General features: G+C 29.8%; 3 protein-coding genes across 5 annotated transcripts; all 3 read right to left on the reverse strand.

Moving 5' to 3' along the window:
- Positions 1-1,953: 1,953 nt before the first annotated feature.
- Positions 1,954-2,799, reverse strand: LOC120261959 (NDR1/HIN1-like protein 1). The gene has a single exon (XM_039269982.1). It carries the CDS (start codon positions 2,703-2,705, stop codon positions 2,046-2,048), a length of 660 nt encoding a protein of 219 aa, XP_039125916.1. The 5' UTR covers positions 2,706-2,799; the 3' UTR covers positions 1,954-2,045.
- Positions 2,800-4,508: 1,709 nt separating this feature from the next.
- Positions 4,509-7,933, reverse strand: LOC120259906 (two-component response regulator-like PRR95). Of its 3 annotated transcripts, XM_039267379.1 has the most exons (9): positions 7,606-7,933; positions 6,948-7,103; positions 6,732-6,862; positions 6,458-6,637; positions 6,144-6,312; positions 5,740-6,067; positions 5,212-5,656; positions 5,029-5,115; positions 4,509-4,950 (listed from the first exon to the last, which is right to left on the reverse strand). In XM_039267379.1, the coding sequence occupies exons 1-9, from the start codon at positions 7,748-7,750 to the stop codon at positions 4,846-4,848; spliced, it is 1,746 nt and encodes a 581-aa protein (XP_039123313.1). In that variant the 5' UTR covers positions 7,751-7,933; the 3' UTR covers positions 4,509-4,845. The 3 variants fall into 3 exon arrangements, with proteins under 3 accessions (XP_039123313.1, XP_039123303.1, XP_039123309.1); XM_039267369.1 differs by having other exon boundaries at positions 5,029-5,656; XM_039267375.1 differs by having other exon boundaries at positions 5,029-5,656; positions 6,476-6,637; positions 7,606-7,932.
- A 5,323-nt stretch (positions 7,934-13,256) lies between these two features.
- LOC120259925 (MYB-like transcription factor ODO1) lies at positions 13,257-14,134 on the reverse strand. Its single transcript, XM_039267385.1, has 2 exons — positions 13,829-14,134; positions 13,257-13,707 (listed from the first exon to the last, which is right to left on the reverse strand). The coding sequence occupies exons 1-2, from the start codon at positions 14,089-14,091 to the stop codon at positions 13,281-13,283; spliced, it is 690 nt and encodes a 229-aa protein (XP_039123319.1). The 5' UTR covers positions 14,092-14,134; the 3' UTR covers positions 13,257-13,280.
- Positions 14,135-15,157: the final 1,023 nt, after the last annotated feature.

Raw genomic sequence — 15,157 nt, forward strand, 5'->3', positions numbered from 1 at the left:
GATCTATATGTTAATTTATATTATCTCATAAGTTAAAATATATATTAGTCCAAAAACAAACAAAGAAAAGGTTGACCAATGAAAAGAATTTTCAAGTCCTGTTGATATTAAACTTAATTAGATACCAACTTCAAGCTTTGAAGATCACCCAATTACCGGTCAATATAAAAGTATGAGTCATTATGGAAGACTGACTTATTTAGAATTTCTTGTAGGAGTATATGTAGAATTTGCTTGTTTGCAAAGTCATAATTTTACGTTTGCAGAAGAAAAAGCTATTAAAGCTGACAAACAGGTTAGTGCTCAGTTATTTCTGTATCCACCATATCCTTCATATATGTATTATACTTCCTATGAAAAATCAACATGGTATAATATAATGTTTGGGAATACAATAATTTCCAACAAAATTTGAGGGGGAATTTATCTAATGAATGATTCATCATTGAAATTGCAGCAATATGTATAACTGTGTACAGTATTTGATCTTGTCCTGTTAAGCAAAATTTCGGCACCTCACTCCATTTACTCCATTTGCTATATTTGTGAGTTGATTAGTTATTATCAGTATTGCTCTTTGGTAGAGTTTCATTGAGGCCATTGTAACTGAGATATATAGATATAGGGCTCCCAAATTTGGTAAGTTGCTGAGAAAATTATTGATTGTGTTTGTCTTCAATGACATTGTGGCAAACTGAACATATACTTTAAGCTTGATTCAATCCAGAAATTTAAGCTAAAAGTGTAAGAAACACAAGCTTATATATTTAAGTTTTTTTTTTAAAAAAACTTAAATGATGAGGGCTTATTAGTTACTCTGAACAAAATTATGCCATAGACTTAAAACGTGAGTATAGAAATAATTTTGTTAATTTAAATTCCACTCGAACTATATTTTAACTTATTTCTTCAATGAATTATTGGTCATTTAAATCCTCATGGTCTGCTAATTTTTTTTTCTAGTTAAATTATATATTTTCAGAGTAAATCATGAGATAGTGATTGCTTTTATAAAACTTTATAAAACTTTATAAAAAGGTGCATTTTGTTATCATATATGAGGAGAATTATGAAGTTTATCAATGAAGTTGAATCAGATTCCCATGTCCAACATGGAGAACAAACCATGTCATAGTGGGATGAGCATCTTATCTAGGTTCACTTAGTCATTAATGTCTAAACCAATCATAAGATTATATTCTTAAGGAGCTTGATGTTGAAGAGATTAATTAAGCGTTAATGAAGTTTTATTTTATTTACGAATTATATATATTCATGTGCTTTTATGGTCCAAATCCATATTAGTTGGTTGCAATTACAAGTAGTACATTTGCTTTTGTAAAAGCGAATGAAATCATCACCACTCAAAATCCAAAACTTAAAATGACATGCTTACAAAATATATTATCACTTAAGAAGAGCTTGAAGTTTTTGATTATTTAATAAGTCAATTTTTGTACTTATACATAAACAAATATATTATTTTCCAATATATGCACACAATTTTAGTCTTCACATCCATGCAATTATGAGAACCAACAATTATCTATGTTATTAATTTAATTTTAACCAAGTAATACTATAAAATAATTTTGAAGATTTTTGCAGAGATTATATAAATGAATTATTCAGGAAGATAGGTACTAGATTTTAAATTTCACATCCATGCAACCAACAAGCACGTGAATTCAATTATTCAAACACAACCACTCAAAACAAGAAAATTATTATTATTTTTTTTAAAAAAAGAAAGACATTGTACCGTACTTTAAAACCATACACTATGCCTTATATATATATATAATTCATGTGTTAAAACCTAAAATATTAAATTATGTAATATAAATAATCAATACTCAAACAACATAAACTTATCATTCCATTCTCCAAAATTTCATTATAATTCCCCCATTATATATATATATATATATATATATTCATGAAAATAACAAATAAGAGATAACATCACCATAATAATTAATAATATAAAACATAACAACTAAAACAAGAAGAAGAAGAAGAAGAAGAAGAAGAAGAAGAAGGGATCAAACATCAACATCACATTCCGGGGCACCAAGAATAGGAACTTGGCCGGAGCAACCCTTCCGGAGACCAATGAGCACATCACACCTTACAAAGAAACCATACCATACACTCCTAAACGGTCCTGATTTGTACCTAAGCTTTCCAATGATCACCAACCTAAGTCCCACTACACCATAACCTTCATCACTCATTAACCCAGTTACCACATCGCCGGAGACCGGCACCGGAGTAAAACTACCCATCACCGGAGACAAAGCAACCTCTCCTTGTTTCTCTTGAAAAAGCATAGGCAATGATACTGGTTGAGTTATGGCTTGGTTTCTATAAGTGACGTAGGAGGAGAGATGGTCATAGAGAATGGAACTCCGGTGGTTGGGGTTGTGGCTGAGGACGGTGAACTGGAGGTTAGAGATGATGGAGTTTGTGGCAGCTGGGGTGGTGGTAATGGTGGTGGTGGAGTTGGTGGAGGTGGTGGTGAGTTGGTAGACGGCGACGCCGGAGATGGCGAAGTGGGGTTTGGAAGGGCGGTAGACAAGGTAGAGGATGAGGGCGATGATGCCGCAGAGGATGAGGATTGTGAGGATTGTGCAACACAGGAGACGACCCATGCTTGAAGTGAATCCATTGCGTGAATGTTGACAATTGTGATCATTGCCCATCTTCTTCTTCTTCTTGATTTTCTTGAGTTTTGGTTTTGGAGTGCGGTGCTTATGAGTGTGTGTGTGTTTATAGAGATTTGAGGAAGGTGTCAATTGTAACAAAGGTTTAGATTACTTGACAATCCAAGTTATTTATTAATTTTATTAGTAATATGTGCAAGCGCATCTATACTTTAATCTTACGTGAGCTTGAGATTCGAACTCATTTTTTTAGCGGAATATTATGGACAATTTATATAGGATATATGGTGTTAATAGACCATGAAGGTATTAGCTAACTTAGGTTTTATAATGATGTGATATTAATATATAAATATTTTTTTTATGGATGATAGATGTAAACTTAAAGTTTAACATAATATAATAAGAAATAACAAGTAAAAGAATTGACTTGTTTTATTAAGATGTTGAAAAATTGGGGTTTTTTTTGGAGTAAGTCAGAAAACAGAGTGGTTTTTGGAGTGAATCCATTGCGTGAATGTTGACAATTGTGATCATTGCCCATCTTCTTCTTCTTGAGTTTTGGTTTTGGAGTGTGGTGCTTATGAGTGTGTGTTTATAGAGATTTGAGGAAGGTGTCAATTGTAACAAAAAGGTTTAGATTACTTGACAATTCAAATTATTTATTAATTTTATTAATAAGATGTGCAATCTGTGCTTTAATTTTGCATGAGCTGAGATTCGAACTCACATTTTTAGTAGAATATGATCACTTTATATAGAGTATATGAACTCATATTTTCAGCGGAATATGAGCACTTTATATAGAGTATATTGTGTCAATAGACCATAAAGCTATTAGCTAACTTAGTTTTTATAGGGATGTGATATTAATATATTAACTTAAAGTTTAACATAATATAATAAATATTATAAGAAATAACAAGTCAAGGAATTGACTTGTTTTATTAACATGTTGAAAAATTGGGGTTGTTTTGGAGTAAGTTAGAAAACAGAGTGGTTTTCAAGTAATTAATCCTTGAAAAAAAATACTAAAATGTTGTACGTATTATATGCAAACCAACTATAATATTCGGTTTCAATTCAAACAAAAAAATATTATATTTTCTAAATTAATTGATATGGAATTATTAGTTATTCTAATACATTTTCTAGATGCATACTAATTTATTTTAACTAACAACGTTGCAAACAAATTAAATAATTTAATTAATTAATTATTATTTTTTTTTTTTTGAAAAAGTGGATAAACCACATTCATTCGATAAAAAAACAAAAAAACAGTACAGATGCTCTACTAAAGGTGAGAGGAGAGCATTCAAACTAAATATATTATCTTGTCTAATTTAATTAAAAAAATTAAATTGATAGGATGAGAAACCGAGTGAAGCCATGAGGGTGAGTGATAGAGTATTAAATTTTGGTTGGAACAAAGTTGAGGTTATGCCTTAATGAAGATATAGAAAAGATAAAGTTAAGGATAGGTCACTATTAAGAAGAGGTTCTGATGCTGAATGGACAGGAATAGAGACATAGTGAAGGAAAGGATGGTAGTGGACTTGTGATGTGTAAAACAAGCTCTCTTGCTTTTCTTCATGGGACCTATTTTTTCTTTTTTGTTCTATTTATTTTTTCATAGTTTACTTCTTTTGTGTTTGCTTTTAGGGGAAGAAATTGGAATGGAGGGAAAAGAAGAATCAAAAGAAGAGAAAAGATGCTTTTTTTTTAAAAAATTTATTGAATGTTTGGCAAGAGTATAAAAAGAGAATGAAAAGAAGAGAAACAAATATATATTTACTTAAATTTTGAATGTTTAGTACAAAGTATAAACAGATAAGAAAAAGTCAATAATGCAGTAGAAACAAATATATTTATATGTAACAAAGGCAAGCCATAGAGGAATATTCATATACAAGAAATAGCAAACCAAAAACCAAAATCAAATGGTGTAGAAGACCCTGACAATATTTACAACAGATGAAAGAATCCAGTCTCAAATAAACAAAAGCTGAACAAAAGTTAACAAAAGGCATGCCATACAAGATGCCTGAAACTCATTACTATTGTATCACAATACCATAAAAGAAGTTAGATATATATATATATATATATATATGATGTTTGATGTGTGGAAATCCTTTGTTATGTTAGAATTGGCTCTGCAACACAAGAATTGCAATTATCCGGTCACTGAATCACTGCTGTAGTGTTGAATTTGTCGAACGAATTGTCCCTTTACTCGGGGTCGTTGCTCAGCAAGTAATTTTCGGCTTTGATATCGAACCTGTGAAAAGATAGCCAAGAATGAGTTGACAATGAATTGATTTGCATCATTTTAAATATAGAGTATATAAATGTATACCTTCTTCTCATAACATCGGTCCTTCCTCTTTAATCGGTATTTGGTTAAGGCCGCTTCTCTTTGGTTCATGCGAAGGAAGTCCATTTGCTGCATTCCATCATGAACAAAAGGTACTTCATTCTTTCCAACTTCAGCATTGATATTGCTGTTATTACTGTCAACGATTACAGTCGAAGCATCTACCTGTTCATCTCTGATTTCGGCAATCTCTTCCTTATTTTCTGAAGAATGATATGTTGGGAGTTGTTCACTTAGCATAGCATTGACTTCATCTGCAGAATTTGGATGGTCTGCTTCCTTGGAAATTGTCGGCATTGTACTCACAAAAGCATTACTTGATTGTGGAGTAAACATTGGCTGGAGTAGTGAACCATTAGTTTGCCATGTAATCGGAACCGGGAAAGGAATAGCTCTAAGGGAGAGATGGAGTGATGCTTCATCTTGATTCGTATTTCCAGAACCTGATGGATTGGTATCTTCGATGCTGTTTGATGTTTCTCTTTCGTGCATATTACCCGAAACTTGAATAACTTGTGATTTCATTGAAGAAGAACCGAGTAACTTCTCCCTCTCAGTTATTACCTTCATGGGAATCGGGGAAGGTGGCAATGGTGTCCTGCCTGTATACCTGAAAAATGAATTTAAAAGGTTGCAGAATAAGTAACTGAATGCAAATATCAAGTACATGAATGTAATCAACACGGCACTCACAGTGAAAATGGAGAGGAATTTGAATGATTTAATGTCTTTGGTTCATTGTTCTCTTGTGTTTGAGAACAAGCTTGTGTGGTTCTTCTCAAAGAAAGCTCTAAAAGATCATAAACAGGATGATCTTCTGAAGCATTAATCCCATTGCTTTGACTGTCCATTACCCCAATCAGATCAATGGCTTCTTTAGGCTTAATCTCATTGGTAGCATCATCGATATCCACAGAGTCCATCACTTTAAAATCTTCTTTCATTGCCACAACTGCCGAAGAACCATTGTCGGCGAGCACTTCACTGGAGTAACATTCTGGACCCAATGTAACTGATTTATCTGCAAGAATTCACTTGTCATACACCTCACAATTGGCTTCAGATAAAACACGACAGCCTAAATACGAGTTTCATACCTTCGGCTTCAGCAACAGCATGTTTCATTGACACCATATCATGCTCATCCCCATCCAGAGTCATTTTGGTATCCAAAAGAATGCATGACTTGCTTGTCTGCTGTTTGGTTTCCTGCATATTTTTCATGTATTTACTCTCAGCCTCTGTGTCTGATCTTGTACAGGAACTCTGCACAGCACCAAAGTGCAGAAAAACCAAGTGAAACTCCAAATCTGAGCTCATTCTAAATTGTCGAAACATGCAACTAAAACAATACTTACTCCTACAAACAAATCAGAAACATAAAACTAGATTAATCGAGCGAATAACTAACTTGAATCATTGAACTCACTTGAGCTTCACTCCCTTTTGCAGTGTTACCATCATTTTTGTCCATACAATCTACATAATCACTAGAATAATTGCTCGCATTATTTTCAAGATTTGCTTCCAATTCACCATTCACAGGCTTCTCATCTTGGTTCCGTTGTGCACCAGCATGTTCACCGGATGCCTGATCAGAAAATACGATCACAAAAGACTAACAAAAAGCATAACAGATAAGAGTAAAGAAAAACAAAGAATTGACAGTGATGCAAGAAACATACCAAATGTCTTCTCCAAACATGTTGCCATAAATTCCTGAGCTCATTCTTGCGTATTGGCTTTACAAGATAATCGGCTGCCCCTTTTAACATACATTTGAAAACCACACTAACCGAATCATGAGAAGACATCACTGCAAAAATGGCAAGGTTTTCAGTATCATAATACAAACAACAGAATAAAGAAATTGATGAGAATTGTAACAAAGAGAATCATACTTATGACAGGAATGTTTTTGCAAGTCTCATGTTCCATTATCATCGTCAGAAGACCGAAACCAGAGAGGGATGGCAATTCTACTTCAGTCAAAACAAGATCAACATGGCAACCTGTAATTGCCTCCCATGCCTTTACCCCATCAGATACTGAAAGAACTGAGGCAAAAAAAATTACAGCAGAAATGAGAAAAACAATTGAATTTTCAAATTGATGAGTAAAAAATTAAGATTCAGAGAAGACAATCACATATTTGTATAAAGAAAATGGTTAATCTGAGATCTTAACACCAAATTTACCTTTGGGGGAAACTCACCTAGACAAATTGGTATACAAAACCTCTTCACACAAATCTTGGTATGAAAAGAAGGAGAAGATTCACATACTAAAAATTCCTAGTTTTTTTAATTCAAGAACCTAAAACTAGAAGCAATCTTCATGAGTCTATATGCTCTCAATACTCATACATCATAACATTTTTTTATAGGAATTTAAAAGAACCATCAAAACTTAAGTTCAAAACACATTCAAATCAAAATCTAACACACAAACATCAAAAATGAGAAAAATCCAATAAACCAGATCCTCCCTTTCTTATCAACAAACAAACAAACACAAAATCCAAACCAAAAACTTCAAGCTTCAAATCAAAGAACAAACCTTTGTAACCACACTTGCGAAGCAAAGCAGAGATGATCTGTCTAGTGGAATCATCACCTTCAACAAGAAGAACTCTAACAGGTCTATTAAGAAACAAAGTTTCCCACCTCACTTCCTCCATGCTTTCTTCTTCTCTCTTTCCCATATCTCAAATATCTTTAAGACTTTCAATTTCTCTGCCACTAATGATATTACTACTACAACAACTACTACTCATCCATTAAAGAAGAGCACAGCAGCTGATGCCCAGATATTTTGGCCTCAAAATCCGAGATATTTTTGGGATGAGTTCTTCACTCTGGGCCAATCAGTACCTGTTCGCACGGTAACTTCCATGTGAGAGAGAGAGAAGAGAAGTTAATATGAACCAAAATATCTAAACCCACTAGCTTTAGGCCACGTCAGCAAACAGGGGAGGAGAGAAGGGATTGGATGGTGTGGATGATGGATGACGTGGCCGAGCATGAGTCTCAGATGAGATTTTTTTTTTTTAAATTTGGGAATCTTGAGTGGGTTGAATATTATGAGAGTGGGACACGTGTCGGGTGGATATTTTGGTGAGGGGTGTGCCACGTGGCGGGATTTTGGTGGGGAGATGGGTAGTGTGAGGTTAGGAGGTTGACACGTGGTTGGTTGAGATGAGGTTTCTGGATGGCATTGAGATATTATGTGGGTCCCATTTGCTTGTATTTAGAATTTATTATGCAAAATATCAGCTTGGAGCATGTCCTCATGCTAATGTCACTTGTAAACAGGTGTGAATTTTTTTTTTTTTTGGAAGGTTTTTTAATGTTTTAGATATATGAATTCATGGTATTTACATCATATAGTTTTTTTATTTAATAATATCAAATAATAATTACCGCATCAAATTGATCCATTTTTGAATTAAATTTTTTATTTTGTCTATAAAAAACTATAAAAGATTCTATTATTATTTTTTTTATAGAGTTCAGTATTATAATTTAGATCGGTTTAGAGCTTGTGCTTGTAAAAAATAAAATAAAAATATATTTTAAGAAAAAATTATTTTTATATAATTTGAGGGGTTAGAATGATATTTTGTTTAGATTTAGGAGTGCGATGTGAATCATGTGATATTTCTGATAAATAGATTTTTATTTTTTTTAATATAAAAAATAATTGGTGGTCTGAATTATAAGCATATTTTTTATGTTCCCCAAACTATTTTTGATGGTTTCATAGTATTTTTATTAAATTATAATTTAAAATAATTTATTAAATAGATAAATTATTTGGATTTTTTTTTTCTCATGGCTGTTTGAGAAAGATGACATTTTTGGAGTTACAAACTTACAACTATTGCAACATAAACTTTTATTTGGATAATATATCAATCCATATATACATTAAAACATAAATTTGAAAATAGAAAAATGTATGTGTGTATATATATATAAGAATCTCACTTATTCTGAAGTAAAATGATGGCATGTGTGTAGATTTTAAGTGGTATATATATATATATAATGAAAAGCTTGGAAAATGTTACCAATATGCCCATGAGAAAATCTAGATTTTTTTTTCTGTTAATCATTGGTAGATACTATTTCCTTTTATTTATTATTTTAACTTTCTTTCCATTTTTTTTTTGTCTTATTTTATTTATTTTTTTATTTTTGTGGTTGAAATTTAGCTAAAGGGCTTATGTTCTTTTTTGTTTGTAGTGCATTATTGCCTTCTTTGGATGTCCAAGGTTTTATCTGGTGATTGAGAACAAGATGCAAAAAAGATATATGAATTTGTGGTTCATATGTTCTACTTAGAAAGCAGCGTATAGACAAGATTTATGTAAAATATGCTTAGAATATTCCTGTTCAAAAGAAAAAAAAAAAGAATAAGAGTATCAGTATGAATAATTCATGGATGAAAATTTAAAAAAAAGAGGAAAAAAAAATATAAGTAATAAGTTCAATATTTTATTTGGGGTAGAATCAAAAGAAAAAGAATAAGAATAAGAACAATTCAAAGACAACAAGATTTAAACCACTAACAAATTTGATGGCTGTTAGTTTGTGGGATTTTTTTTTAAAGATTTTTTCTTGGATACATGAAAAAAAAAAAAGGTAAACTTAGGTACTATGTTCAAGTTTTTTATAAAATTGAAAATGACTCATAAAATTTGGGTTATTATGGGCATTTAAAAAAAAAATACTTTAACATATATTTATATATTTTATAACCATAATAAATAAGGAACTATTTTTATAACCAATACACTCTGAAATGATGAAATTAATTTCTTATATTAATAATGAATATTAAATACAAAATTAGTTTCTAAGAATGTATTTAAATTACTTACAAACATAACATTGAGCAAACGTGGGATTTTTTTTTCTTTTTTTAATATAATAAGAAGACATTGGCAAAGATTTTGACCTTTACAAGAATGTATTGACATCATTTTATGGAAACTATTGTTTTATAAATAATTGAAAGTTTTTCTTGAGAACAAAAAAATTGAACCTTGATTTGTTTCCAGTTCAGTGTATTTCATTTTATTGAGTAAAGAATTAATTAATTAAGATTTATATGCCTCAAAATAATGTCAGCCTCTAACCTGTTTTCCAATTTAGCTTGAAACTACAATTGAACTATTTTTATTTTTTTAATAATAAATTATATAAATTATATAACATTTTCAATTTATTATACATAAAATTATATATATATATATTATATATTTATATATTACAAGCTATTAAACTAAGCTTTATTTAGAGTGTCTTTAACTCAAAATTAATTTCAAATTTGGTTTGGAAGCTTAATTTTCTAAGGTAGTCAAACCCGACCGGGGTATTGATCGCCCAAGCTCAGGGGTCAGGATCGGTAGGTTCAACCGGGTCGAACCGAAGTCAATAATAAAATATTAAAAAAATACATTATATAAAAAATAAAAATAATATATATTTTTTATAATTAAAAACACAACTAATTAAATGTAATATTTAATTTTTTAATTTATAGATTTTATTTGATTTTCTAAATATCTGAAATATAATTATATTTAATATTTAAAATTTTAGTTTTATAGCTATACTAATTTCCTAAGTATTACAAATATTAAAAAAATATTTAAAAAAACCCTCATGTTTCTCTTGGGACTCGCAAAAGGTATACGGTATGATCGGACCAGCCTTGTGGTCGGTTCTCAATTTTTCTGGTTGAATTGGCTGGATCGATCTCGGTTTACCATCATTGTAATTTTTATGCCAATCTTGAGTTGTTGATGAATAATTTAATCAATTGATAACCATCTAGTATATATTAATGTACATATTAATTAAGTATCATTAAAGAAACTAATTAACTTTATCCCTTGATCCTTTGTTTATATATATATAGTCCTTGGTGAGGTGAGATTAAACCAAATATTTATATAATGAGATTTCAATAGATATTTTAATAAAATTTATAATTAATGTGTGGCTCTAAGATTAAAGTTTGATAAAAAAAAAAAATAAAGTTATATTATTTTATGAAATAAAATCATTAAATAATTACTAGTGCTATAAAAGAGCTAGAGCCCCCTAAAACTTTATATGTGTTGGAAAAATGGTCCCGTGATAAACTATTTCATTATTATATAATTAATTATTTTATCTTTGAAAAAAATAATTAACTCTAAATATATATACATATATTCAAACATGATATACGAGTGCACAAAAACCTCATGAATAAATAGCATAAAAAATCATGTTGAAGTTTACCCTTCCATAAATTATAAAATAGATTTAATAGCGTTAAATATTATATAAATCATATTTATTTTATAATTTATTAATGTCAAGGAAAAAATATATTTAAGATAAGTATAAACTATGCCATAATACGTAATCTCTTGTCTCTTTGACTTTAATTTCCATTAATGGAATCAAATATCTTTATCTTTCTCAACCAATATATATCAAGTATACCGCACTGTTGATCATGAAAGTGATTGAAGTAAATGTAGAAAAATTAGAATTATAACAAAATATTAATGTTCTTATACTAAGAAATATTATGTAAATTTCCATAGTTATTTGAGTTAAAATGATATTTATAAATATTTTTTATAATGTCTACATTAAATATTTAATATGTAGATAATTTTAATCAATAAATTATAACGTTTTTATATTAAAATAAGAATAGAAAATATTTTTATATTTGATATTTATGTGATACAAAAGATATTGTTAATTATTATTCCTTTGGAAATTGAGAAAAAAAATTAAAAGAAAAAGTTAAGCAATGTTACTTATCTTGTTAATTATCACATCAATTAAAATTATTATAGTACAAAAAACGTGAGTGTTCCTTCTTCTTCACCAAAGCATGAAAATTAAACATTGAAAAAGAAAAGCCAACCAACACTCACTTTCATGAATCTTTGAGTGATGAATAAACAACTCAAAAAATAGAAGTCAAGTTGTGCATCACATTACACCTCATGAAATGAAATTGACAAACTATATTATAAGCTTAGTAATCTTTTTCCTAATTTTACTCACACCTACCTAAACACAAATACTTTCAAAAAAGTCTAAGTTCCTTATAAATTCAGTTTCTTGAATTTATAGATTCTTTGTATCAATGGTTTTCAAACAGTTGTTTTCATTTTTATATGATATCGTTATTTTATATAGTTATGTTATGTGGGTCTCCTTACAACAAGTGTCCTTGAAATTTCGATGCATTTTTCAAACACTCTTATTTATTTATTTATTATTTTGTGTGTCAAACTTTGAAGACAAGTCATCGTTGAGATTTAAGTAATTAATTTGATCTCGTATCTTTCTTATGAGATGTATCTTAATGTTAGATTTGGTTGGTTCTTATGAAAAGAATATTTAAAACCATGCGTCTTGATTTATCATACCATGCATGAAATTTAATGTGAAAGAGTTTGGATTTATATCCATTGATTTGAACATATATTTACATATATATTGAAGTTTTGTTGCTAGTGTTTATTAATAATTAAAAGAACGGTGGACATGGAGGAACTTTAATTTGTTTTTTTCTTAAATGTTATTGAAATGAATACTTTTATAAGAATGAATTATGTGCATTAACAAAACATGTGATCATTATTTAATTTTTAAACATAATTATGTTGTTGACAAAGAATATTTTTTTTTTTACCTTTTTGCTGCAAAATTGAAATATGTGACAATGATTAATTATATTATATTAATGTCATTATTAAAAATAAAGTTAAACTATAACTCCTAGCTGCTTCATTATGAAAGCATAATAAAAAAAATATAAATATAAATATAACGATAAAAAAATATATAAAGAATATGACAAAAAAAATATTATTTGTCAGAAGATTCATGCCTCAGTAATATTAGCTCCACTATGAAAGTCTTTAGCATCAGGATCGCTTATCACATTTATAAAAATAACAAAAATATTATTCATTTTCAAGTTAAAAATAAAATAAAATTACAAACACTTCTGGCTTGTTTTCTTTTTCTCCACTAAAACACACAAAGACTACAAACATGGTAATGTTGTTGTTTGTCATTAATTAATAACACATTATAAACACTTCAACTTCATAAATTACTGTAAAATACATAAACCTCACCACCCTTTTTATTATATAAATACTTTTTCCACCACTTTTTTTTTTTTTGTTTTTTTTTTGTTTTAATTCAAATTCCTAATCCATCTCCCAACACTCCAAAGCCTTGATAATCAAACAACCATTCACAAGTTTCCTCCAATGGAGACATTCCAATCACACTATTAAAGTCCTCCAATTCATTGTTTGGAAAACTCCACATTGATTCACCAATGACATCAACATTATTACTATTATAATTATCATTACTTCCCCACAAAAAGCTTTCCATCAAGTTCTCATCATTCATACTTGAATTCTCTAGTCTTTTCTTCTCTTTTTCCTCCTCTAACTTCACTTCAACTCTCTCTTCTTTACCATCTTTCTTCTCATGGAGTGGTTCATGAGTCACAGGATCAATCCCCATCTTCATTAACTTCTTCTTGATGTGTGTATTCCAGTGATTTTTTATCTCATTATCTGTCCTCCCGGGTAATTTTGCCGCAATCTTAGACCATCTACAATATTAAATATAAATAAATAAGCTTGAGTTTCTCATGCTATTTAACTTAACGTATAATAAAATATATAAATTTGAGTCTCTCATCATATTTAAAAATATAAAATAAAAATAAACACCTGTTGCCAAGACGAGCATGAAGATCGATAACAAGTTGTTCTTCGGAGTCAGTAAATAGGCCTCTTTTAAGGTCCGGCCGAAGATAGTTAGTCCACCGGAGACGACAACTCTTACCGCATCTTGAAAGTCCGGCGAGCTTCGGCACTGCCCTCCAACAACACTGCCCATTGTTCAATATAAAATTTATCAACTTCTTATCTTCCTCTGCTGTCCATGGCCCTTTCTTCACTCCCAACTTATCACAACATGGTTGCCTTCCCATTCTCTCTTAATTCTCCTCCTTCTTCTTGTTCTTATTATTCTTTCTCTATATCTACATATCTTCTTATCAACCAAACATGGCTTAATTTATATAACAAAAAGAAGAACACAAAGTTAATCAATGACACGCACGCACTAGAATGAAAGCAACATATGAACCACAAAGACAAAACATTATGTGTGTTTGTGTGTGTAATTTTTTTCTTTATTTTTATTTTTTTTTCTTAATTTTATTTTTATTTTTTGGAGTCTTAAGTGATGGAGATGGTTGATGATTTGTTAACATAAAGAAGAAGAGACTTTTGCAAATGTAATCTACTCAAGCTTTCTAAACTTTTTTTTGTATTTTTTCACTCACAATATTCCACTAGTTGGTCGCTTACTTAAGCAGTTCATCACCCTTACATCATCCCCCACTCTTCATTAGTGATTAATTATTTAAATTAATCTATAATTGGAAAACTAAACATAATTCCATGCAGGCTGTTAAGCACTTCATGCTTTTATTGTTCTATTTTGGTCAACTAGTTAATGGTGTAGCTTCATTCATGCCTTGATCTATCTCATGAACTTAACTTTAATTGGCATGGGAGTTATGCATTGTGGATAACAATAATGAATTTTGAGTTGAAGCTTTAGAGAAAGGCATGCATGATACCTTACTGTTTTTTATTAATGGCATGCTATTTTTTCATGTTTACATTAATGGGTTTTTTTAAACATATCTATCTATGAAAACTCCATTATTTTTTTATATGAAATGACTTTTTTTTTTAATTATATAAATAGAGGAAGGGAATTTGAAACTTTGGAATTATTGTTCATATTTTGTCCATGCGAGTGAGCATATTTATTTTATTTTAATGCAAATGGTGTAATTATTTTCCTTAAAAATTTATTTAAATTAATAAAATCACATTTTAGAAGTTAGAATAAGAAGGTAAGCGAGGCCCCTTTTGGCGGCTCAAGTGTTGGGCCAAGATCCAATGGACACAAATGCAGGCTAAATTTTTATTTTATATTTTATTGTAAATTACAAATAATCAAGTTAATAATAATAATAATAA

Source organism: Dioscorea cayenensis, chromosome 1 (genome assembly GCF_009730915.1).
Source record: "Dioscorea cayenensis subsp. rotundata cultivar TDr96_F1 chromosome 1, TDr96_F1_v2_PseudoChromosome.rev07_lg8_w22 25.fasta, whole genome shotgun sequence".
In the NCBI taxonomy this organism is placed as follows: domain Eukaryota; kingdom Viridiplantae; phylum Streptophyta; class Magnoliopsida; order Dioscoreales; family Dioscoreaceae; genus Dioscorea; species Dioscorea cayenensis.

What these genes read in the sequence shown, in the direction of transcription:
- LOC120261959 (XM_039269982.1), bottom strand. Translation starts at nt 2,705, where the DNA reads ATGGGCAATGATCACAATTGTCAACATTCACGCAATGGATTCACTTCA.
- LOC120259906 (XM_039267369.1), bottom strand. Translation starts at nt 7,750, where the DNA reads ATGGGAAAGAGAGAAGAAGAAAGCATGGAGGAAGTGAGGTGGGAAACT. An exon ending in TGCTGTTGCTGAAGCCGAAG is followed by an intron (nt 6,068 to 6,143) that starts GTATGAAACTCG and finishes GAATTCTTGCAG; the next exon opens with ATAAATCAGTTACATTGGGT. An exon ending in ACCGATGTTATGAGAAGAAG is followed by an intron (nt 4,951 to 5,028) that starts GTATACATTTAT and finishes ATCTTTTCACAG; the next exon opens with GTTCGATATCAAAGCCGAAA.
- LOC120259925 (XM_039267385.1), bottom strand. Translation starts at nt 14,091, where the DNA reads ATGGGAAGGCAACCATGTTGTGATAAGTTGGGAGTGAAGAAAGGGCCA. An exon ending in CATGCTCGTCTTGGCAACAG is followed by an intron (nt 13,708 to 13,828) that starts GTGTTTATTTTT and finishes TTAATATTGTAG; the next exon opens with ATGGTCTAAGATTGCGGCAA.